General features: G+C 38.7%; 1 protein-coding gene across 1 annotated transcript in view; it reads right to left on the bottom strand.

Annotated features, from left to right (window-relative positions):
- The window catches only part of LOC105524243 (thrombospondin type-1 domain-containing protein 7B), a 543,827-nt gene that overhangs the window by 431,757 nt on the left and 87,709 nt on the right, over nucleotides 1–24,361 (bottom strand). The window contains exon 7 of the mRNA XM_011959437.1: nucleotides 20,657–20,772. Within this exon, the coding sequence (XP_011814827.1) occupies nucleotides 20,657–20,772 (116 nt within the window). The remainder of the gene's footprint in view (nucleotides 1–20,656; nucleotides 20,773–24,361) is intronic.

Raw genomic sequence — 24,361 nt, 5'->3', positions numbered from 1 at the left:
AAAAGGGCACAGATAGCACCACTAGGTCCCTGCATCCTCAGCTCTCACACGACGGTGAAGTGTATCACTGGACCATTTGCTGTTAGGGAGTTGGCTACGTTCTGCCCATCACTCACTATGGCTCAAACACAAAAATCCTGGGCTTTTTTTTTTCTTTCTGACAAACTTTTCTCAATGTCCCTTCCGTGATGGGTCTATATGGAAACTGTCAGACCTCTGAGCCCAAGCCAAGCCATCACATCCCCTGTGACTTGCATGTATATGCCCAGATGGCCTGAAATAACTGAAGAATCACAAAAGAAGTGAAAATGCCCTGCCCTCACCTTAACTGATGACATTCCACCACAAAAGAAGTGAAAATGGCCAGTCCTTGCCTTAAGTGATGACATTACCTTGTGAAAATCCTTTTCCTGGCTGATCCTGGCTCAAATAGCTCCCCCACTGAGCACCTTCTGACCTCTACTCATGCCCACCACAGAATAACTCCCCTTTGACTGTAATTTTCCTTTACCTACCCGAATCCTATAAAACGGCCCCACCCTTATCTCCCTTCGCTGACTCTATTTTCAGACTCAGCCTGCCTGCACCCAGGTGAATAAAAAGTTTTATTGCTCACACAAAGCCTGCTTGGTGGTCTCTTCATATGGATGCTCATGAGAGAAACATTGGTTTTCCTAAATGTTAAGGTGAGGGAAATTACTCAGACATTAATTATCAGTTGTGATATTAAAATTTTTGTTTTGGAGGTGGTTGTAAAACATGACTAAGGGAAAATAACTCTGTGAATACAAACTAATTAAAATTAGGCTTTTCATTTTTAACCGTATATTTTAGCACAAGGTAGACAAACACTCTTAATTACCTCTTTTATGCATAAGGTACATGTTAATGCTTGTATTGCTGTCAATACTTTTGCAGTGTCAACATGGTCACTAGCGTTCAGAATTTCTCTTTTGGCTTTGTGTTGATGAAATAATGTGACTTTTTAGAATTAGTAAACCTGGAGCCCAAGGTCTGTGAACCTGGAAAAATTACTTCTCTCTCAGTACCTCAAAGGGCAATAATAAGAACACTTTATTTGAGGGCTTTGAAGAAGAATAATCAGGTAATGAAATATCAAGTAGCTAGTTCAGGGTTTGGCATCTAGTCAGCATGTAAAAATGTTAGTTGGGAGACAGGTTAGCGTGCAGGAGAGGTTAAGCATATTTCTTCTTTCTTCTTCTAGATGACCCCTGTACTTCCTTTGAGACTGAGCAGAGGGTCACCACTTTTAAGAAGTCTTTTCCACCCTCACCTAAGCAGCCCTCTTCTCATGTTCCTAAACCTCCACAAAGAACTCTGTTGCATCCCGTTGTCTTTTTGACTACCTGTCTTTGAACAGTGAGCCTGTGTTGACACTGTAGTGCTTAAAGTCTAGTAAGGGCCAGGCAAGGTGGCTTACACCTGTAATCTCAGCACTTTGCAAGGCTGAGGTGGCAGGATTGCTGAAGCCCACGAGTTTGAGACCAGCCTAGGCAACATAGCAAGACCCCCATATCTACAAAATCAAATACACAAAAATAAAATAAAATAAACCTGGTAGGCATTAATAAATAATTGTTGAACAAATAAAAGAATGAATGAGTGAAAAAAAATGACTGAATTACCACATAGTCATTTAAAACACATTTTTCTTCTGAATGAGAAGATGGAGACTAGCTTCCAACAATATAGGAAACTGCATGTCTAGAGAACCTCTCCTGAAAGGTTTATTTATTTATTTATTTATTTATTGAGACAGGGTCTCACTCTGTCGCCTATGCTGGAATGCAGCGGCAAGATCATAACTCACTGCATCCTCAACTTCCTAGGCTCACGCAATCCTCCCACCTCAGCCTCCAGAGTAGCTGGGACTACAGAAGTGTGCTGCTGCACCTGCCTAATTATTATTTGTTTTTTGTAGGACAAGGTTGCCCTTCGTTGTCCAGGCTCATCTCCAACTCCAGGGCTCAAGGAATCCTCCCACCTTGGCCTCCCAAAGTGCTGGAATTACAGGCATGAACTACCATGCCTGGCCAACTTTTACCTTTTTAAGAAATGTTTAAACAAATCAAATGAACCCAGAGTTCACATATGCCAGCTTCCATAACCATCAGTATATGACCTACCTTGTTTCATCTATACCCATGCCACACACTATGCAGATTACTTTTAAAAAATTCAGAAAGCACAGTATTTACATGCAAATATTTCAGAATATATTTAAAAGACAATAACTTTTTAAAACTTTTTAATATCAGAGTAATATATATACTTATACAAATTCTCTTAAAATACTAATGAATACCCAATCATTATTTGGGCTATAATTTGTTGATATGTCCTGTAAGTTCCTTCTCCTTTTACTTTTGTTTCCCTTTCAATTCTCTTTGAAATGTTTTTAAAGTGTTTTATAAATCCATGCCTAAAAAAGCATTAAAGTTAGAAGACAGTTTGGAGCACTGGCCCTTGGGAAAATTTCTCCGTCACTGATGGTGAGAGCCTGGGATTTACTTGATAAGAGAAATCAGGAAAGAGGAGTCAAAACCTACAATCTCCAACACACACACACACACAAACACACACACACACAAATAAAGAAAGCCCAAGATGAGAACTATTTATAGGTGCTTTGAGTTCTAGAAGAAGAATATTGAAATATTCTAAGGAGAGGATACCATTCTAGAAATTGAAGCTATGACCAAACAAAATAAATTATTCCTGACTTCAAGGACTTTTCATTCCAGTAGAGGGAGAAAGGCAATTTGAAAATAAATAAGCTAAACATTTAGTGTTTCATATAGTAATTAAATACTGTGCAAAAAAATACTATGCCAAGCAGCAAAAGAAACTAGTATTAGAGTGAACAGGCAACATACAGAATGGGAGAAAATTTTTGCAATCTACCCAACTGACAAAAGTCTAATATCCAGAATCTACAAGCAAGGTAAACAAATTTAGAAGAAAAAAAACAACCCCATCAAAAAGTGGGCAAAGGATATAAACAGACCCTTGTCAAAAGGATATTTATGTGGCCCACAAACATATAAAAAAAGCTCATTATCATTGATCGTTAGAGAAATGCAAATCAAAACCATAATGAGATATCACCTCATGACAGTCAGAATGGCAATTATTAAAGTCAAGAAACAATAGATACTGGCTAGGCTGTGGAGAGATAGGAATGCTTTTACACTGTTGATGGGAGTGTAAACTAGTTCAACCATTGTGTAAAACAGTGTGGTGATTCCTTAAGGATCTAGAACCAGAAATACCATTTGACCCAGCAATCCCATTACTGGGTATATACCCAAAGGATTATACATCATTCTACTATAAAGACACATGCACATGTATGTTTATCACAGCACTATTTACACTAGCAAAGACTTGGAAACAACCCAAATGCCCATCAATGATAGACTGGTGAAAGAAAATGTGGCACATATACACCACAGAATACTATGCAGCCATAAAAAGGAATGAGATCATGTCCTTTGCAGGGACATGGATGAAGCCAGAAGTCATCACTCTTAGCAAACTAACAGAGGAACAGAAGACCAAACACCACATGTTCTCACTCATAAGTGGGAGTTGAACAATGTGAACACATGGACACAGGGAGGGGAACAACACGCACCGGGGCCTGTCAGGGGGTGGGGGGAACATGGGAAGGAGGGCATTAGGACAAATACCAATGAATGTGGGGCTTAAAACCTAGATGATGGGTTGATGGGTTCAGCAAACCACCATGGCACATGTATACCTACGTAATAAACCTGCACATTCTGCACATGCATCCTGGAACTTAAAATAAAAAAAGAAATACTGTGCAGAAAAAAATATTTAAAAAGGAGCATGGTATGCGTGCCTGTGTGTATCTTTCCATGTGTGCCTGTGACGGGTAAGGGGCAGGGGAATGTGGCAGGAGAGAAGGTTTTGGAATTTTAAATTTCAAAATCTTCAGTGAGAAGGGAATATTTGAGTAAGAACTTGAAGGAGTAGGGGGTCATCTAATGTAGTATCTTGGGAAGGACAAGTCAAGGCAGAGCTGATAGATATTATGCGCCAAGGCCCAGAGTCAAATTCCAGACAGAGCAACAGCACCGGTGTGGCTGGATCATTGAGAGAAAATGAGAGGAAAAGAGGGCCACTTCCCCCTGCCACACACACACAAAATTGGATTTCTACCTGGAACCATATTAAAAATAAATTAGTAAAGACTTTGATGTAAAAATTTCAGAAGAAAAATATAGGCTAATATCTTGGTATTTTTAGGATAAAAAAGGATTTTGAAACATAAAAAATAAAAGCCATAACATAGTTGGATAAATTCAACTACATTAAAATTAAGCATTTCTCTTCTCCAAATGACAAGCTTCATTTTGAATGGGGATAATTTTACTGCATGTAACCACAACAGTTTAATATGGAGAATATAATCTTCAAAACAATAAGAAAAACAATTCAACCACATGAGTCACTTACCAAGAGCTTTACGTGAATCAACTCACTCAGTCCTCATAAGAATCTATAACAATTACTCTTGTCATTCCCATTCTGCAGGTAAGAAACTGGAGACACAGAGAGCTTCTGTTCCTCATGCAAGGTCCCAGTAAGTGGTTGAGAGGGTTTGGAACCCAAGCAATCTGGGTCCAGAGTGTGCATTCTGCTTTGCTGGCTGTCACAAAAATGAACCTCTCCCTGGTCCTATTCCCTCCAATTCTTAGATGTTCTCAGCGGAAGAAATGCAATCCAATAAAATAATCTGGGTTAATGGCAACCCTTCCCAGAAATTAAAACCCAAAGCCAGTTAGGATCTTAGCCTGTAGAGAAAGGCAATAAACACTGGGGCCAGCATCACGGACGGGCAGGTGAACTGTGCAGGCTCAGGGGTGGTTTAGGGCTCTGTGACAACAGTCCTGAAATTCTCAATAATTTTTTGAACACTGAACTCCACATTTTCCCATTTTGCACAGGACCCTCATATTTTGTCACTGATCCTGATAAGAAGAGATGGGAATGTGGGGACTTTGTGAGATACCCTGGATCTTTGGAAGCATTTTACTCCTTCAAAGCTTACACGCAGGAGAGGTGGCTAAAAAGGATGTGTGCCTTGCTGAAATCCAGCCAATTGCTTACTATTGTTTCTATTAGGTCCCCTGAGCAGGGAAGAGTGTTTGCATAATCATCCAGTTATGTGAATTACACAGGATGAATGGATGAAAAATTGAGTGCACTCCAGGTCATGAAGACATGCTATTAAACAATATTCAGTTATGACAATTTGTATGCTTATCTACTGCTATGGTTTCAATATTTGCCCCCTCCAAAACTCATGGCAAACGTCAGTCCCCTATGTGGCAGAAGTGAGAGGTGGCTCCTTTAAGAGGTGACTGGATTTTATGTATGGATTAATGGGATTATGGATCACAGGAGTGGGACCGGTGGCTTTATAAGCTGACAAAGCAAGACCTAAGCTCACGTGATCAGCCCTTCATCGTGTGATGCCCTGCGTCAGCCTGGGACTCTGCAGACTCTCCACGAGCAAGAAGGCGCTCACCAAATGCACACCCTCAACCTTGAACTTCCCCGCCTCCAGAACTGTAAGAAACACATCTTGTTTCTTTATAAGTTACCCGGTTTCAAGTGTTTTGTTATAAGTAACAGAAAACAGATGAAGATAACTTCAATTCCCCTTTTCTATTCAAGAACATATTTTCCTCATTTCTTGCCCAGATAATTGAATGGTCCCCTAATTTTTGCACTGGTTTCCAATGTTGTCTCAACTCATTATTTCCTATCCTATTTTCTTTTCCTAAAACATAAATGTGATTTTTATCACACCTATGGTTAAAATTTAAATTCCACCAGAATTCCAGATAAGATACAAACTCTGTAGAAGTCTTCACGAGCGGGTACCTGCATATCTCTTTATTTCTTATCATTCCCCCATATGGGTTGTGTATCTCAAGCATCATTAGCCACCTGTAATTCATTCAATTACAAAGTACCCTCACACAGCCAAGCTTCTGCACACCTATCTCCTCTGCTACTTACTACTTGTAAACATCTATCCCATGTTGACCTGGTAACTCCTGATCTACTCAATTTCACCTTCTCAGTCACATCCTCCCCAGTGACAGGACTCCCTTCTCTCTGGCTCCATAATTTCCCGTACCCATTCCTGTTATAGAAAACATGTGTTTGCATGCCTGAATTTCTATTTAAGTGCTCCGTGATAAAAGTAACCTCATTTTATTCATCTTAATGTAAGTAGCAGTCGGCATAAATCTTGGTATATAGTAAGCCCTAGAAAAAGGTTTACTGACTCATCCATTATCATTCATTCAACAAATATTTAGGCACTTACTTTGTGGTAGCCACCATTCAACATGTTTCAGCAGAGAACAAGACATGGAACTTCCATTCTAGTTGGGATAACGATAATTGCTGTGAGAAAATAATATAGAGTAATGAAGAAGAAAAAACAAAAACAGGGAGAAGGGATTTTTAAATAGGGTAGTCAGAGACGGACTCCCTGAGGCAATGGCATTTGAACTGAAAACAAACTGTTGAATAAAAGCACCCAAGGGTCAGGCACCACGAGAGGCCAGGAGTTTGAGACCATCCTGGGCAACATAGAGAGACTGTACCTCTAAAAACATAAAAACAATTAATCAGGCGTGGTGGCACGCACCTATAGTCCCAGCCGCTCAGGAGACTTAAGCCTCATGCAGTGAGCTATGACTGCATCATTGTACTCCATTAGGTGACAAAGCCAGACCCTGTTTCTTAAAAAATGAAAAGTTTTAAAAAGGCACCCAGGCAAAATGCTAGGAGAAGAGATTCCCAGAAAGAGGGAGCAGCGAGTGAAAGTCTGAATGAGATGGAAAAAAGCTTGGCCAGAAAGGAGGCCAACACAGCTAGAGGGAAGTAAAGGAGGCAGTAGAAGGTATTAGGGTGAGAGTTCGCCAAGTCACACAGCACCAGACAGCAAGGGTGGAGTCCTCTTAATGAGGCCTTGCATGTGAAGGGAGATCCACTTCCATAATAGTTCTTGTGCCTCGACCCTCTACACCTCCCTCACCTACATCTCCTGTGGAGATGTAAATCATGACTTTGGCAACAAGAAACTGACATGTTTCTTGTTATGATATCCTCTCTCCTTTTCTTTCTTGGGATACATCTGCTCAGAAAATGCACATATGCTTCTGTCTTCTCAGCTGTGCTCACCCAAGGAGAATGTTTTGCTATTCAACATTTGCTATTCAATAGGCTGTGGCCAGGTAGGAAAGCCTGTCTAATTCTGGGGTTGAGAAGAAGCTGATATTTTTATCTCTCTCTGCTTTGATTAACTCTCAGTTGTTTCTTATTTTGGGTAGAAGGAAAGATGGGAAAAGATGGAATTCTTCAAGGTTCAAGACCACATATGACCTTGTCGGTCATATATAATGTTATTTTATATTCTTGCAATGTTTACATTCTTACAATGTTACATTGCGTGTTTACATTGCAAAAATGTAAGGTAACATTATACACAAGCAGGTCATAATGTTTAAATATTAAATATTATTATTGTTCCACTATGAGAGCCCCCCACTCTTTCTCTGTCATGACATATACACATACACAAGCACACATACACACTCACATAAACATACACAGTACTAAGCATCTTCTGCTTATAAAATTCATAATGTTTATGGCTTGAGTTTAAATAGTCATGAATCCTACAACTTACTTGGGGTAGAAAAAAATACATAATGGAGAAAATTATCACACACTGAGCAATTGTTGCTGAGCTAGTCTCTTTTCATGGGATAAGAAAATCCTATGAAGTTAAGCTGTCTTACAGATATTACATGTTATATCTATGTTACACATCAGCATATAGTTTCAGAGATGTTAACTAAAACTCAAAACACCACGAAAAAGTGACAATAGCAAGAGTCCACCAGAAGTCTGTTAGATTCCAAAAAAGGTCAAGCTCTTCCCAGTACCCATGAAAAAATAAATAAGACAGAAGCTTAAGACAGAATATAATTCAGTGCAAAACTAAATATGATCAAACATCCACTCAAAACCATTGTGGTCATTCAGCAACGAGAGAGGATATTGCTGGCTCAATTTAGAAATCAACACACTTGCCACAGAACTTGTCACCACATTCATGTGACCTGTATTCCTACTCTGGTTATCCATAAGGTCTGAAAATACAATACGACAAACATATTTTAGATATCAGCAAATTAAATTTAACTTGGAAAGATTTCAAAAGGCAGACAGCCTATAATTCCTAGCATACTTATTTTTGGATATTTTATTTCTTATTATTGAAAATATAACATTCAAGAGATATTCTATCTGAACCATCCATATGTAGCAACTTAATTTCAAAACAATTTCAAGAGATTCACAGACTATCCAGGGCTGATTTTTCTACTAGGGGACACTTAAACGTTGTTTGTCTAAACCATGAGCAATCTATTTCACTTAAGGATAAAATTTAATAGTTTCTTGATTTTTAACCATACATAAATTATTTGATGTTTTTATAAAACCTGAAGTTTCAAATTGATATATTAAGATCCTAATGTTTAACTCCACCTCTAATTCTAGGCTTTGCTACAGTAACATAAATTAAACACTTTATAAATCTACCATCATATTAGCTAACCCAGTGAGTCAAATACCTCCGGAAATCACACTCTAATTTAGAAATCATATTGAAATGGGACCAAAGCCAAGGAAGCAAAAAATAACTAATTTATTCTTTTTAATTGTAGAAGATTATTTAATAAACTGAAGGAAACACCTCAGGTAAATCAAAGCTAATTTATTCAATTTCTTCATAGGAAGTACATCAAAAGACTAAAAATATACTTCTAATTAGAATAGGTATCCTGGTTTCTGTAAAACAACTCATTTACCTCTATAGACAAATAAGAATCATATTATATCATCTGCGGAGAATTCTACAGACATGAGAATGAAACCAGCCGGAAGAAAAAGCATTTTGCAAAGAAAGAACACTCACATTGAAGGAAACACAGATTTTTGCCACCAATGCTAACAATAAATCATTTTAAATATCCATGTGCCATAAGATTTATTTATGGTAACATAACTTGGCTGTTCCATGAAGGAAATTAATAGCGCTTTAAAGTCACTATTAGATATAAACTAAGACAGCATAGTATTGTATTTCAGGTGTAAAGAACAGAACTCCACACACCAAACCTCCATTTGCTTCTTTTTCTGCTTTTTAAATTTATTTTGTTTTCTTTGGTACTTTGGTTTATTTTTTATAAGACAACCAAGACAGCACTGTTTATCACAGACCACTGATAGGAATCGTTGCCAAGCCATTTCGGTAAGAATGCAAGTACACACAGACTGCATATTTTGCTTGTTTGAAGTAAAACATCGCTCAGATCATACTCAGAGTGAGTAATATCAGACTCAGATCATACTCAGAGTGAGTACCTCATTCTGCCAGTTTCTATTCCACATGAAGGTGCTATTCTACTGCATTTCTATTCTCTGGAGCTTCATTTTCCTTTTCTGTATTTCTACCTAATTCACAACAGCCCTCTTCCCAAAGCAAAGCTGTGAAGTAAAAAAAAAAAAAAAAGCAAGCCTTTTCAACTGGAAACATGCTAGCCTCTTCCAATACTTTGGCACCCAGAGTGTAACTGGTAGAAGGCACAAGAGAGGGATGAGCCAGGTTCTGAATTCCTTCCGAAAAGTAGAGCTTGAGCCAGCTGGAGAGGCCAACCTCACTGCGGAGCACCACAAGCCCTCTCCCGAGGGATGCTCCTGCATCAGTCCCTGCCGCCTTTGTGCATCACTGTCCCTTCCCCTTCCACGTGAGTCTCTGGCCTCAGGGCCTGCTCCAACAGGCTTCTGAGCCACTGAGGGAACCTGGCACAAAAATATTATGCAAACCGGGGTCAGGCACAGTGGCTCACACCTGTAATCCCAGCACTTCAGAAGGCTGAGGTGGAAGGACAGTAAAAGGAGTTCCAAATAAGCCTGGGCAACATGGTGAGATCCCATCTCTACAAATAAATAAATAAATAAAGGGCCAGGCATGCTGGCCCATGCCTGTAATTCCAACACTTCCAGCATTACTTCCAGCTGTAATCTAAGCTATAATTCCAGCATTTATAGTTTCCATCACACCCATAGGGTTTTTTTTCTTACATCTGGACATCTGCCAGATCTGTTATAAATTCCCATCAAGCCCCCCACTTTTTTTTTTTTTTTTTGAGATGGAGTCTCACTCTGTCGCCCAGGCTGGAGTGCAGTGGCATAATTTCAGCTCACTGCAACCTCTGCCTCCTGGGTTCAAGCAATTCTCCTGACTCAGCCTCACGAGTAGCTGGGACTACAGGTGCATGCTACCACGTCTGGCTAATTTTTTGTATTTTTAGTAGAGACGCGGTTTCTCCGTGTTAGCCAGGATGGTCTCGAACTCTTGACCTTGTGATCCACCCGCCTTGGCCTCCCAAAGTGCTGGATTACAGGCGTGAGCCACCGCACCCAGCCAAACCCCCTTTGACCTAATGTAGCTTAAAGGCCTTTGTTCCTTAAAAAACTAAAATAGAGTCGATTAAAACAACACAGTAGGTGCTTGTCATACATTTCTTAAACATTCTGTTGGTCTATGGTTACATCCACTGCTTCTCGAATACAGTGGTTTTCAAACTGTAGTCTTAGAATCACTAAGTTAATTTAAAAATGCAGATTTTTAGGCCCCAGTTCCAACTTCAAAATCAGAATCTCTTAGGGTGCTAGCAAGCATACCACACAGATCTGAGCTGAAGGTTTGTGGACCACATTTTCAGAAACCTGTTCAATTATTTTAAGTTTTACCCATGGGTCAGTCTAGGCCACTAAAAGTTTGCACATGACCACAATTTTGTATTTCACCTTATATATGGCCTTGGGTTTTTATCAAGAAAGAAACCCTATCAGACAGTGCATTGCATTTTCCATAACCATATGGTTGAAAACAGTAACTACTACTGTTTTTGAACTACTACTGACTTTGAAGCACCAGTGAGAAATGACTTTAAGAAATCAGCTATTCACCCCGTCTCTGCTAAAAATTCACCCTGTCTCTACAAAAAAGTTAGCCGGGCGTGGTGTCAGGCACTTGCAGTCCCAGCTACTCCGGAGGCTGAAGCAGGAGAATGGCATGAACTCGGGAGGCGGAGCTTGCAGTGAGCCGAGATTGCGCCACTGCACTCCAGCCTGGGTGACAGAGCGAGACTCCGTCTCAAAACAAGAAAAGAAAAAAAAAAAAAAGAAAGAAAGAAAAGAAATTAGCAATTCAATAGACTTTGCTTTCCTGAGATATATTCATACAACTTCATTACAGATAATAGACAGACTGATAGACAAATGAACAAATAAGTACACAAAAAATAAATAAAAATGATAGAATATTTTTCCCTTTTAACCACATTTGCCAGGAAAACAGAGACAAATCTGATTCTCTAAGTCTCACACATTCTGTGGCCAGCGTCATCACATATGTTCTTGCATTAAGCTATGCAAATTTTTATGAGGAAATTTGAGCTGTGAAGGTGGACTAACTTCTCGTTCAGCAGTTTGCTAGGTTTGCTTAAGCAAATTGGTTCTTGCTAGCATCTATTTATTTGACACGCATTTACTAAGTTCTGTTCTGTCTTAAATTATTTCTTGGTACCTTGGGGACTGAAAACTGAAAAGGGCCAGGTTTCAGCCCTCAAGGAGTTCACAATCCTTCAGAGGGACACACAACACTTTTACCAATAGTCAGACTGCAAATATTTCAGACAGGGCATGGAACTTAAGAGGGGGAAATGTTTATTTCCAGCAGAAGGGTCAGAACAAATTCTGTGGAGGAGGCTAGGATTTAGGCTGTAGTAAGATTTGGGCAAGCAGTAGAGATGAAGGGGAGACATTCTAGGCAGAGGGGAAATCTGATTTTTCTTGCCTTCTTCCATAGTGCCCTGACCTTCATAGCACATTTTGTGACTGCATCTTTATTTTGGTAGTTTTGTGTTCAACTCCTCTATCTTCCCTCAATGGATGGTATTCTCCATGACGGAGAGATTTCTGTACGTTTCATTCATTACTTTACCCATACACACCAGCGCCTAGCACAGAGCCTGAAATGCAGTGATCATTCAGCAAATATTTGCTGCTAATGGTTAAGAGCTTAGGATTCCATGTGGTTTTGGTATTTATTAATGTTAGTTTTGCAACCTTGGGCTCTATCTTTAAGCCCTGTTTTCTTTTACATAAAATGGAGTAATATCGCTTTTCGGCCCTTTTGGCTAAGATCGAGTGCATAAAATGGAGTAATAATTCTTTCAATATAAGGTTGAGGTAAGAATTAAATGGAATAGTGAGAACATTTAAAACCTACTCTGGTGGCAATTTTGAAATATACTTTATTATTAACTCTAGGCAGGTGAGGTGATGGATATATTAATTAGCTTGATTTAATCATTCCATCGTGTATACCTGTATCAAAACAACACATTGTACCCCATACTTATATATAGTTATTATTTGTCAAATTAAAATAAAATTTTAAAATAGAAATAGAGTAATGCATATAAATTATAGCTATTATAAATTTAATAGGAAGAGGCAGTGAAATGAAGCACAACTATGCTGAAGTTACAGCCTTTCGGTGCTAGAATTAAACTTGTCTAGTTTGCCTTTCTGTAGCTGAACAGGGGCACCAGGACAGACAATATAGCAAGTTTAAACACTGGGTTTTTAAACTTGGTCTTTGCTCCTTTGAGGCCATATGGCAACTTCCCTTGAGGCATGTGTTGCCTCATCTGTGAAACTGGACTAATAAAACAGCTCTTCCCTTACCATTAAACTGTCCCGACAATTTATGAGATAGCATATATCAAATTAATGTGTGATCTATAACATGCAAAGCCTGCACTAAAGGTACTAGGCTTCAAATTCTTGATTTGCTAATAGACAAGCAAGATTATCTGTACCTATGGATGTAGCAAGTAGCTCATTGTCGTGGGATAAAAACAGACAAGCCCTAGAGCCAGAGAAGCCTGGATTTCCACCATGCTCTGATTCTAACATACCAGGTAACCTCGGAGCAGTTACTTGATCTTTCTGAGCCTGGAGATTCTCACCTGTTAGTCATGTATGATTAGACTTACCTCCTGGGGCCACTGTAGGAGGTAAGGGAAAATCCAGTAGATTATGCTGTAGATTTCAGGTCCTTCTAAGCATACATCAATCTCTAGTCCAGAGGGAAGATGGAATAATGGGGTGACAGGAAATAGTTTGGACTGACAATGCTTTCCCTCCCAGATATTACCTGGATTAACATTTCTCTGAAGGAGTTTAGACCAGACTAAGAGTTCTGAGCTCTGAGCAGCAGCTCTCATTCTAATGTAAGTGTTCCTCCTTGTCTCAATATGGTCATCAGACTCTAATGCAATGTTGTTATTTTTTTAAACCAAATTTGATAATTTCTTATGCTGTGTTTTAATAAAACAGGCAGAAAATCCCATAATTAAAAAAAGTATAGGAAAAAATAAAATAATATTTAACTGACAGAATTTTATCCATGAACTTTTTCTCCTTGTGAAATAGGAAAAGGTGTTTTTCATGAATGTTATCAGCAGAACTCCTCAGTTTGGCAGGAGTATGATTGAAAACTGTAATTTCTATGAGCCCAAGTGTTTGTCATTCCTCCTACTAAATTATCAGGAATATTTATTGAGCACTGGGACCATGTAGTGATCTATGGACTTTAAGTTACAGACTAAAGGAAGCAAGTTACACCCAGCAGCACCTGTGAAGACAAAGATACCTGCACTCATGTATGAGGGCTGGGTCTGGAGACATATTTGTGAGCTATACATCTTACTGTCTTTAATTTCTCAAAAAACTCTTTGGAAAAGATAAAATTATCTAAAATTTACAGAAGAAGCAAAAAAGATTAAGGTAATGTCAATCTCAAGGAAGAGCAAGGTGTTAAAGGGCCTTGAACATTATTTTTTGGGCCAGTGTTCCAGGCTCAAAGCTTTGATTAGTCAAACACAGCAGACCCTCCATTATTTGGGAACAAATGGGTGAACAAAGGCATGGATGGTTCTGTGAAGAGGAGGGGGCCACATCTGCTTGACAGGGGAAAGTAAAGAGGAAGGTAGTGCTTGTATGTATTTGAGTGGGCAAAATTCTGGAATCCAGAATAGGTTATTTTTGACATTCAGATTGACCAATTCCGTAACTGGCCTGTATCTGTGGAATGATCTGTTAATGCCATAGTTTCCTTTAAAAGAAAGCAAAATCTTTAAGCATCAGAACTGACTAGGGGGCCAGGCACGGTGGCTCACACCTGTAATCCCAGCACTTTGGGAGGCCGAGGTGGGTGGATCACAAGGTCAGGAGATTGAGACCATCCTGGTTAACACGGTGAAACCCCGTCTCTAGTAAAAAATACAAAAATTTAGCTGGGCGAGGTGGCGGGCACCTGTAGTCTCAACTGTCAGGAGGCAGAGGCAGGAAAATGGCGTGAACCCAGGAGGCAGAGCTTGCAGTGAGCTGAGATTGAGCCACTGAACTCCACACTCCAGCCTGGGTGACAGAGCAAGACTCCGTCTCAAAAAGATATATATATAAATAAAAAATAAATAAATAAATAAATGAAAGAACCGACAGGGGAATAGATGTGTTTATTTATTCATTCATTCAACAACAATTACTAAATGCCCACCATGTGCCAAACACTGTACTAAGCACTGGAAGTTCATTAATGAAATGAAAGACTCCTACCCTATGAGTTTATAGTCTGTCCAGAGTAATACAGGCATAGAAACAGGTGCCATAATACCAGCATGTAGAGGACTTAATAATTGCAGGAACTCAACATAATACAAGCTCTCTGACCTTAACGAACTTTTATCATCATCATTATCATCTAATAATAATAATAATAAGAATAAATAATAAATGTTAAGCACTGAGTATTTCTCATCCTCCACCACTAGTAAGAGTCACCTATAGAGAGTTTTAATACTGAAAATTTCCTTTAAACCTGAAGACATTCTGACTGGGGTGAGCTGGTGTGAGTCTCAGACATCTCTGGATTGAAAAAACTCAATGGGGTTGAGATTAAATAAAAACAAATCATAATAAATTTCTATATACCCGGCACTGTTCAATGTGTCCTCCTTACAATGGCTCTTTAAAGTAGCTGGTAATATTATCTTATTTTGGAAAGGAAGAAATTGAAACACAGCAAGTTTAAAGTAACTTGTATGGCAGAGATGAGATTTGAACCAAGAAAATCTAACTCAAGAATCCATGCTACATGCCTAGGTGTTTTTTTAAAAAAAAAATCACTGTCTCTTTTTGATACTGAAAACTCAACAGGTAACTCCAGGAGGGTTGACACAGGAGGAAACGAATTCCACCAAATGAGGTTTCCTATCAACTCCCAGCAGCAGTCTCTGCTGTTGGCTTTCCCGTTACCATGACACTGCTCTCTAGCTCACTCCTTAGAGATGAAAGTTAAAGGAGTTCCTTCAGCCTCTAATTATTTGAGACTGACAAATAATTAATCATTAGCGCCATGGTTTCTAGAAATATTCTGTTGAATATTCTATTTTCAATATACCATAATTTACCTTCAGTCTAATAACTTTATCTCTTGCATATTATCCCTTTCCATAAAGTGGTAAACATATCTGGCAATTATTTCAACTAGTCCTTCTGGGTGTGGAAGTGGGGATTAATGTATAGACAAAATAAGAAGGTCCATGAGGTGATAATTGCTTTGTGTAGCCATCATGACATGCATACATTGTATTAACCATAAATACTTTGTATTCACATTGCATTCATTTATGCATATGTTTGAAACTTCATATAATTAAATGTTGAAAATATGCAGTGAGGCTCTTTAATGACTCTCTGATATAAATCATATAAAGGATAATATTGATTTGTGATCTTAAAGTGAAAAAATGAGGAATGACAGTGATGACAGCAGTGGCCAACATAATTAATTCCAACACTACCTCGGCAAACAATTATCAGTGATCTCCTATAACAGGCCAAAATGTATGTAAAGACATATTGTAAAATATTAGGCATTAAATGAATGTTTCTCATCCTTCACCACTTACAAGTTACCTATGGAGAATTTTAGTATCGCAGATATCCTTTCAACCTAAAGACATTCTGACTAGGGTGGGCTGGGGTGAGGCTCAGACATCAGTCCACTGACAAAACTAAGGGCTGAGAAATGTTGCAGTAAGTGAGCTGTTGCTATTCTTAACTAGACCACATTGGATACTTTAGGCAGGCATTTGTTTTGTAGGCTAAAAAAAGAATAGAAGAAAACAGAAAAAAAAAAAAAAAAGCACAAAGGAAATGGTTCTTGATCATTTGGTTAATTTATTACAAGGACTCAACAATTAGGCCACAACAGGCCAAAACTTGATAGACCTTTGGTTTACTTAGAAAAATATGAGACTATCATTGATCCTTTAAGGAAAGACTCAGAAAAGGAGGAGCAAGAAGATCATAAGCATGGCTTGAGATTGTCCATGACTTGAAAATACCTTTATGTTTTAAGGTTTTAGCTCTTGAATCAAGTCACGACAAAATAAAACCTGATGCAATTCATCCATTGCTATGTCACAAATCACTGCTGGTGTACTCAGTCCCCTAAATGACCTTGGCCTTCTGAGAGGTTTAGAATGAATGTGGTTTGGGATTTACATAATCCAGTGATTCCCTGGCTGCTACCACAAACCTATTAAATCAGAATGTATTAGAGTAGATTCCAGGCATCAGTATATTTTAGAGATTTTCAGGTGATTCCATTGTGCAGTCAACTTTGAGGACTGCAAACATAACCACTTCTCAACTTTGATGACCCAACCTGAAGTCACAGTTGCAAAACAAAATAAAAAAGGAGTTCTTCTGTCTTCATTAGTCAAGGTTTCCACTTGCTCAGGTCCATCCTCCTGGATCTTTTCCTGATCTCTCAGTTTAAGTTAAACCACTTTTAATCACTCCCCTTCACCTCCCATCTTGTCCCCACTTGCTGGTCTGTCCCCAGTCCATGCTTCTCACTTTACAACTTCGATTGGACATTGCCTCACCCAGAAATTTCTAATGAATCCAACCCTACCCAGAGCTTTATACCCAACATATACGTATCACCTGGGAACTTACAGAAATGTACAATTCCAAGCCCCATTTGGTTCTATTGAATTAGAATCTGCAATTAATAAGATCCCCAGGGGACTTGAATGTACATTCAAGTTTGAGAAGTACTGTTTTAGGACACCATTTCCCAAAAAGTCTGTTGAAGGATACTCTCAAGGACACAAAATCCACTGCCTAGATTTTAATCCACACTCCTCTATCTCTTTACAGAACATCTGTACATTCAAAATATATGCATTTAGTGGCAACTATATGCCCCATACTAGGCTGGGTTTAAGAGTATCCAGCTGTGAAGATGGCAGAAGTGGTCCTCGTATTCATGGACTTAAAATCTAGTAGGGGCAACTCTAACAAGAAAAGATAAGTTAAGGGGATGAATAGGACAACGTGGGATAATCTACTTAATGGAGGAGGATGTGAGGGGATCTATGGTAGTCTGGTAGATGACAGCAGCATTCCAGGGAAAAGGCAGGTCTCTGTGGATACACAGGCTGAGGACCTAGGAAGGAAGAGCAGTGAAGAGAGTGGAGTGCCAGCCTCATGCACAGCAGGTACAAACTATACAACTACACAAACACTTGCCCAGTACCTACTCGGTGTCAGGAGGTGGTCTAAGTGCTTTCTTTATATGCAGGTGTTATTATTAACCTCCATTTTGAAAATTAGAAAACTGAGGCAAAGAGACATTAAGTAATCTATCTGTCACACAGCAAACATGAAAATGCACCCACAGTTATCTGGCTCCAGCATCCATGCTCATATGCACCAATGTACAGACTCTTGAACTGGGAGAAAAACATGATACATTCAAGAAGCTGAAAGAAGGGCCATATGTCTAGAGTTAAAGCAAGTTTTGTTCATGGATCTACGGCCTTCATCAGAATGAGGGAGAGGAGGAGCAGGAGGGTCACTATTCAGAGGGCCCTAGCTTCTTACAACTGAAAATTTCCAGGACCTACCTCATAGTTATTGAATCAGAATTTCTACTCTTGGATCCAGAAATCTGCATATTAGTAATGCTTCCAGGTGATTCAAATGCAATAAAGTTTGAGAACCATAGGTTTACAGATACAATTTCCTCCAAAATTTTCCCCCTCTTATAGTGTCCTTTAATTAACCCATGGTTACTTAATAATATCTTAGTCCCAAGCTATAACCTAAAAATTAGGGTAAATAGGATTGAAATGGAAAGCTGGAAGAAATCTGAAAATTGAATCTTTGCCTCTGTTGGTCCCTGACTGCCAAGCTGTGAAAAGAATTATCTGGGCTTGAAAAGTTGGCAGCAAGGAGGGACCACAGAAACTTAGAACTATTTTCATTACAATGCCAATGATTTAAACAACTAATTGAATCTCTGGAAATTGGAGTAAAATGTAAAGTTGTGTAAGGAACAATTATTTCACATGCCCTGTGATTCTGCTGCCTTTACCCAATGCTAGGAAAAGAGTCTTTAGTAGCAGAGAGAATTTTCTTGAATGTAGAATAGGTGGACTAGCAGTGGCTTAAGTAATCTCTGGTCACCAGGGCACACTGGCTCAACAAAGTTAATCTGTTTCCCTATGTATCAAGAGACTTCAAAAACTCCAACACCAATTTCTGGCTGCTGCTGGGGTATTCTCTTAAATCCAGTCTCTTTTTATAAAAATTTAACAGGAATTGTACTAAACTCTCATGAATAAGAAGTTAAAATGAATAGCTAAACATCAACAAAACTCCATCATCATAGATTATATTATTCTCTTGCATCTTTTCAATATTTATCTTTAACAGCCTGAAATGTTTTTAGGTACATTATCATTAAAATTCCCAAAGTCAGTCTCCTAGATGCTGTCTTTCAAACGGTTCAGATGATGCTGCCTTTCAAATGGTTCAGAATAGAGACAGAAGCTTTTCTATCCTTGCCTGCTTTAAAATGACATTACCCTGGCTATTTAACAAACCCTGTTCATCCAGTTCATTTACTTTGGATCTTCACTCAGAAAAAAACAAGTTTTGGAGAGTTTCTAGAAGAGATTGTTGTTTCCACCCCCAAAAGATTAAACAAAGCACTTTCTTATTCAATGTATTTATTTCCAATTCTATCCATAAGCAAATCTCATTGTATGCTACTACATTAATTCTGTGACAAATGATCATCAAGAAGATGAAATGCCATAGTTATAAAACTTCATGCTGGTACTTCACCACTGCAATACAAAGATGATAATTTTCAACAGGTGCCACAGCTCTGTTTTCAATCACTGAGAGGTGTTTGAATGACCATCAGATCTATGTCAATATTGGCCTTATTTTCATGTCACTCTCATGAAGTGATGCCATAGATATGTGAGTCAAAGAGCATGTGAAGGATCTTAGACGCACACAGCTGGAATTATCCAAGGAAAGTAAACCTCTGACAGGTTCTCTCTCTGCAGAACTGCATACTTTCTTCTTTCTTCTTCCAGGAAGCTGGTGTAGCAAGAGAGCCATGCCCTGCTTGAGAGGACATGGCTGCCCAGAGAAGCCCAGGGACCAGTGGATGAGACTCACTGAACTCCGGGCATTAGAGGTAATATTCTTTCTGTCATTCCTTTTCTTGGATTTGCCTTTTGTAACCATGCAATGGTAAGATCCAAAGGACCAAGGCTAGTGTCTGAGACTAGGAGAGAGGGATCAAGTTATTAACTTTAGATCTTAGGCCAAAATGGAGTTTTGGGATGAGGATTAATTATATCTTCACATGAACTAGCCCATCAGGGAGCTGCAATAAGCTTTGGGGAAAAGATCTGTTCTAAGAGAGGGGTGACTTTAGCATATACTCCTATGTGTTCCTCTAGGACTTCACTATTAAGTATCCTGAATTAAATCCCTTCAAATATACCCAGATGTATAAAGTATCACCATTAAAAATAAAGAAATATAAAACATATATTGCTAATTTCTGTACTTGTTGAACACTTCATAATGTATCTGCTCTTGTACTCCCTGTACTTATATTCATCAGTGATGTGAGCATTGTATTCAAACCCTATATTCTAATGAGGATACCTGGAACTGGGGTCCAGACACACAAGAGCCACATAGAAACTGTGATAGTGATGATGGTTTATAAGGTATCACATGGGAATGACTGTTCAAAATGCCACAATGGGGTTAGCAGAAGATGAATACTTCTGCAATATATACAGGTGGAATTATGACATAACAGAATATAAATTATAAAATAACAGAATACGTTTTCTCTTCCAGGCTCTGATAGATCTGGAAATACAAGATTTCATTTACAAACTTTACCAAACTTGTTTCCAGGGTAACAGGCAAATGAGAGAAAAAAAAAAAAAAGGTGCTTGCATTCCACAACCTCTCACTTACTTAGCTGTGGAGAAACAATCAGGTTAGGGAAGAAAGGACTAAGAATGCAGCATCCACCTACCTGCTTGGCACATCCTTGGACAGGGTGTCCACTCACTGAAAGCAGTCACAATACAGTCTTTTTTGCATGGGAGCAAACAGGGGCGCACGGTTTCAGGTCGAGTAGAATCTGGACACCTGTCAATGTGAAGAGACCATGTCAATGCGTCTTTGAGAGACTAAGTGGTTGAACACAGAACTATAGAATTTTAGAACTGAAAATATTAAGGCCCTCATGTTCCTTTAATAGGTGAGGGAAGAAAGACACCTGGAGGTGGAGCTACTTGCCCAAGCTGGAGGCAGAACCTGAAGCAGACCTCAGCTCTCTTGACCTAGAGACCAAAATAACTCTTCACTACACCAGTTTAAAAATAACCTCTGAAACCAATGAAAGATGAGTGCTGAGAAAGTGTCTCACCATCAGCATCAACTATTTTTATCTTTTTCACAAGGAAAAAATTGAAATATTGTTTTATATGTTTTATTCAGGGTGATATATCAAATTAGCAATATTCTACAAAAGAAAGGATTATAAAAGAAATATAAAAATATATTGGGAAACAAAAATCTTTGATGGTCACTAAAAAATACTAGGAATCTTTGATCATTAACAGAATTCTAGACTACTTAAATGATTAACAGGTATTTCTTTCCCTTTCTTTCCTTTCTTTTCTTCTCTCTCTCTCTCTCTTTCTTTCTTTCGAAACGGAGTCTCACTCTGTCCCTCAGGCTAGAGTACAGTGGCACAATCTCGGCTCACTGCAACCTCCACCTTCCGAGTTCAAGTGACTCTTGTGCCTCAGCCTCCCAAGTAGCTGGGGATTACAGGCACACCACCACGCTTGGCTAATTTTTTTACTTTTAGTAGAGATAGGGTTTCACCATGTTAACTAGGATGATCTTGATCTCTCAACCTTGTGATCTGCCCTCCTCAGCCTCCCAAAGTGCTGGGATTACAGGCGTGAGCCACCACGCTCAGCCAATTAACAAGTATTTCCACAGAACACATAGACTGAAAAGTTGGAAGAAGCAAAATATGACAACCTGTTAATAACAAATAGACTAGCCAGCATTAACAAGAAAAAAGATCTTGATTTTATTATTTTGCTGATAATTAATTTAATTCTCAGACTTGGGAAGAAAGTAATATAAATAGTTAATGGATTCACAATTATTTGGAAAACTAAAGTCTCAGCAAATAGCAAGCAAGTTTTTGTTTGTTTGCTTGCTTGTTTTTAGAGTAGAGATGGCTAAAAATCACACGTATTGTATTCTACAACAGTGTTACACCAAGAAGAAAAACAGGAAAGCACTTTACACTAGACATTTGGTTTTTAAATTCTGTTTCCCATAAGTTTCATATAAAGAACAGAGATGCAGTGTGTATAAAGTTTAATAGTGTGAGCTCTGTATCGGATAGCCAGTGCTGAGTTAAGTAGTCTGCCTACATTCTTTCAGTTACTCTTAACAGCAAGGACGAGCATTATAATCTTCATTTTCATATCATAAGCTGAGGTGTTGAAATAATAAGTAATGGACCCAAAGCTTCATGGAGACAAAGCACCTGAAAAAATTATGATTGAATAAACACCAGTCTCGCAAGTTTAAACAGATAATTAATAGACTTCCTGTAAGAGAGAACACAGAAAAATGGAAAAGAGAAAATTGATGAGGAAATAATGGACTAAACTACTACAGAATTGAAAAAGGGATAATTCAGAGTGAAAAACCTAGGAAGTGTATACAAAATGACCAATATGCAAATACAGGGACTGTCCAAATTTCAAACAAAGAAAACGTTAAGAGGAGAAACTGGTAATCCCAACGCTTTGGGAGGCTGAGGCGGGAGTATTGCTTGAGGCCAGAAGTTAAACACTAGCCTGGGCAACAGAGTCAGACCCTGTGTCTACAAAAAATATGAAAAACATTAGCTTGCCATGGGGATACATGCTTGTAGTCTTAGCTACTTGGGAGGCTGAGACCAGATGGTCATTGAAGCCCAGGAGTTCAAGGCTGCAGTGAACTATGATCACACCCCTGCACTCTAGAGCCTGGCCAATAAAGCAAGACCCTATCTCTATAAAAGAAAGAAAGAGAAAGAGTGAGAGAAAAAGGAGGAAGGGAGGCAGGGAGGGAGGGCAGAACAGAAACTAATAACTGTTAGGGCAAAAAGGAAGAAAAATGGGTCATAAGGGCAAAAAGGAAGAAAAATGGGTCATCTAAGAAGGGAGAGGAATCTGACTGACATCAGACCTCATCAACTTACATAATTATAAATCTGAAAGCATTTTCATAGTGTTAACATTTTAGAAACAATGCATAGGCAAAACACAGAAGAATAAATTTTGTTTCGGGATAAAATGTTCCAAAACATCATTCTGGTCACAGACTGTACAGGATGAGAGCTAGAAAGAGGAGAGAGGACGAACACTGGATGTCCTCCTCCAACAAAGCAGGTGTTCAGAGAGTTGATCAAAACACAAATGAAATAAGAAACAAAATCATTATGAACAAAATGTTTGTGTCTCTCCCAAAATCTGTATGTTGAAACCTAACCCCCAAAGTAAAAACATCAGGTGGTGGAGCCTTTGGGAGATAATTAGATCATGAGGTTAGAGCTCTCATGAATGGCATTAGTGTCCCTTATAAAAAGAGACACCAAGCTGGCTTCCTCTCTGTGTTCTCCACCACGTGAAGGTACAAGAAAGTGGCCACCTGCAAACCAGGAAGAGGGCTTTCCCTGGAATTCAACCATGAGGTGACACTAGTCTCGGACTTTCAGCCTCCAAAACTGTCAGAAATAAACGTGTTTGTTGTTTCAGCCACCCAGTCTACGGTATTTTTTCTTATAGCAGCCCAAACTGACATTGGCAAAGGTTCTAAGGAACTTGATCAAAAGTACTACTGTAACCAACCAACAGAATGCCAACATTCTGGGAGGAGTCAGAAGAGGAACTAGTGAAAATGAGCTGAGGTTGATTACTTTCATCGGAGCAAATCACAGAATGACAATTTTAAATTGATAAATACAGAGCTGAAAAATATATAATTTAGAGTTAGGAAGTAAACACCAGAAAGGGAGAAGGGCCAGAGATACACACTTGAATTTGCTTGTATCCACATAAAGATATAGAGGAGGTAGATGAGGAATGAATAAAGTGGTTGTTGGTGACAGGGAAGAAGGAGGGAAGTGGGTGAATGAGAGCCGGGGTGGCATAAGGCTTCCAACTGTTCACCTTTTTATAGTTACAATTAGTGAACTATGTGTCTGTTTTCCCAATCAAAATTCAGAGAGAGACAGAAAAAAAATTCAGCAACTGTTAAAAAGTGGTTGTGCTATATAAGTACATTTTCTGGCTTTGATAATGTACTATGGTTATGTAAGATGTAACAGCTGGGAGAAGCTGAGTGAAGGGTACATAGGATCTCTCTGTACAATTTTTCCAAGTCGTTTTGGATCTATAATTATTTTTTAAAAAAGTGATTGTGTTAAGGAAGTAGGATATGAAGTAGAGGAGGAGGTGGTTGAGAACCTAATGCTTTCCACCATCAATCCCTCTATTATTTAACTAATACAATAAAACATGTAACGCTTTGACAAAAATTAACTAAAATTAAAAGATATATACTCCAAAAAAATGCTCATAAATTCATTCTTATTAGTGGCATTAACTATCTTGAATACATATATACACACACAAGTCATCTATCAAATAGATTGATTCAA

The sequence above is a fragment of the Colobus angolensis genome, unplaced genomic scaffold, assembly GCF_000951035.1.
Source record: "Colobus angolensis palliatus isolate OR3802 unplaced genomic scaffold, Cang.pa_1.0 Scaffold492, whole genome shotgun sequence".
Classification (NCBI taxonomy): Eukaryota; Metazoa; Chordata; class Mammalia; order Primates; family Cercopithecidae; genus Colobus; species Colobus angolensis.
This window is presented reverse-complemented; position numbering and strand designations above follow the sequence as displayed.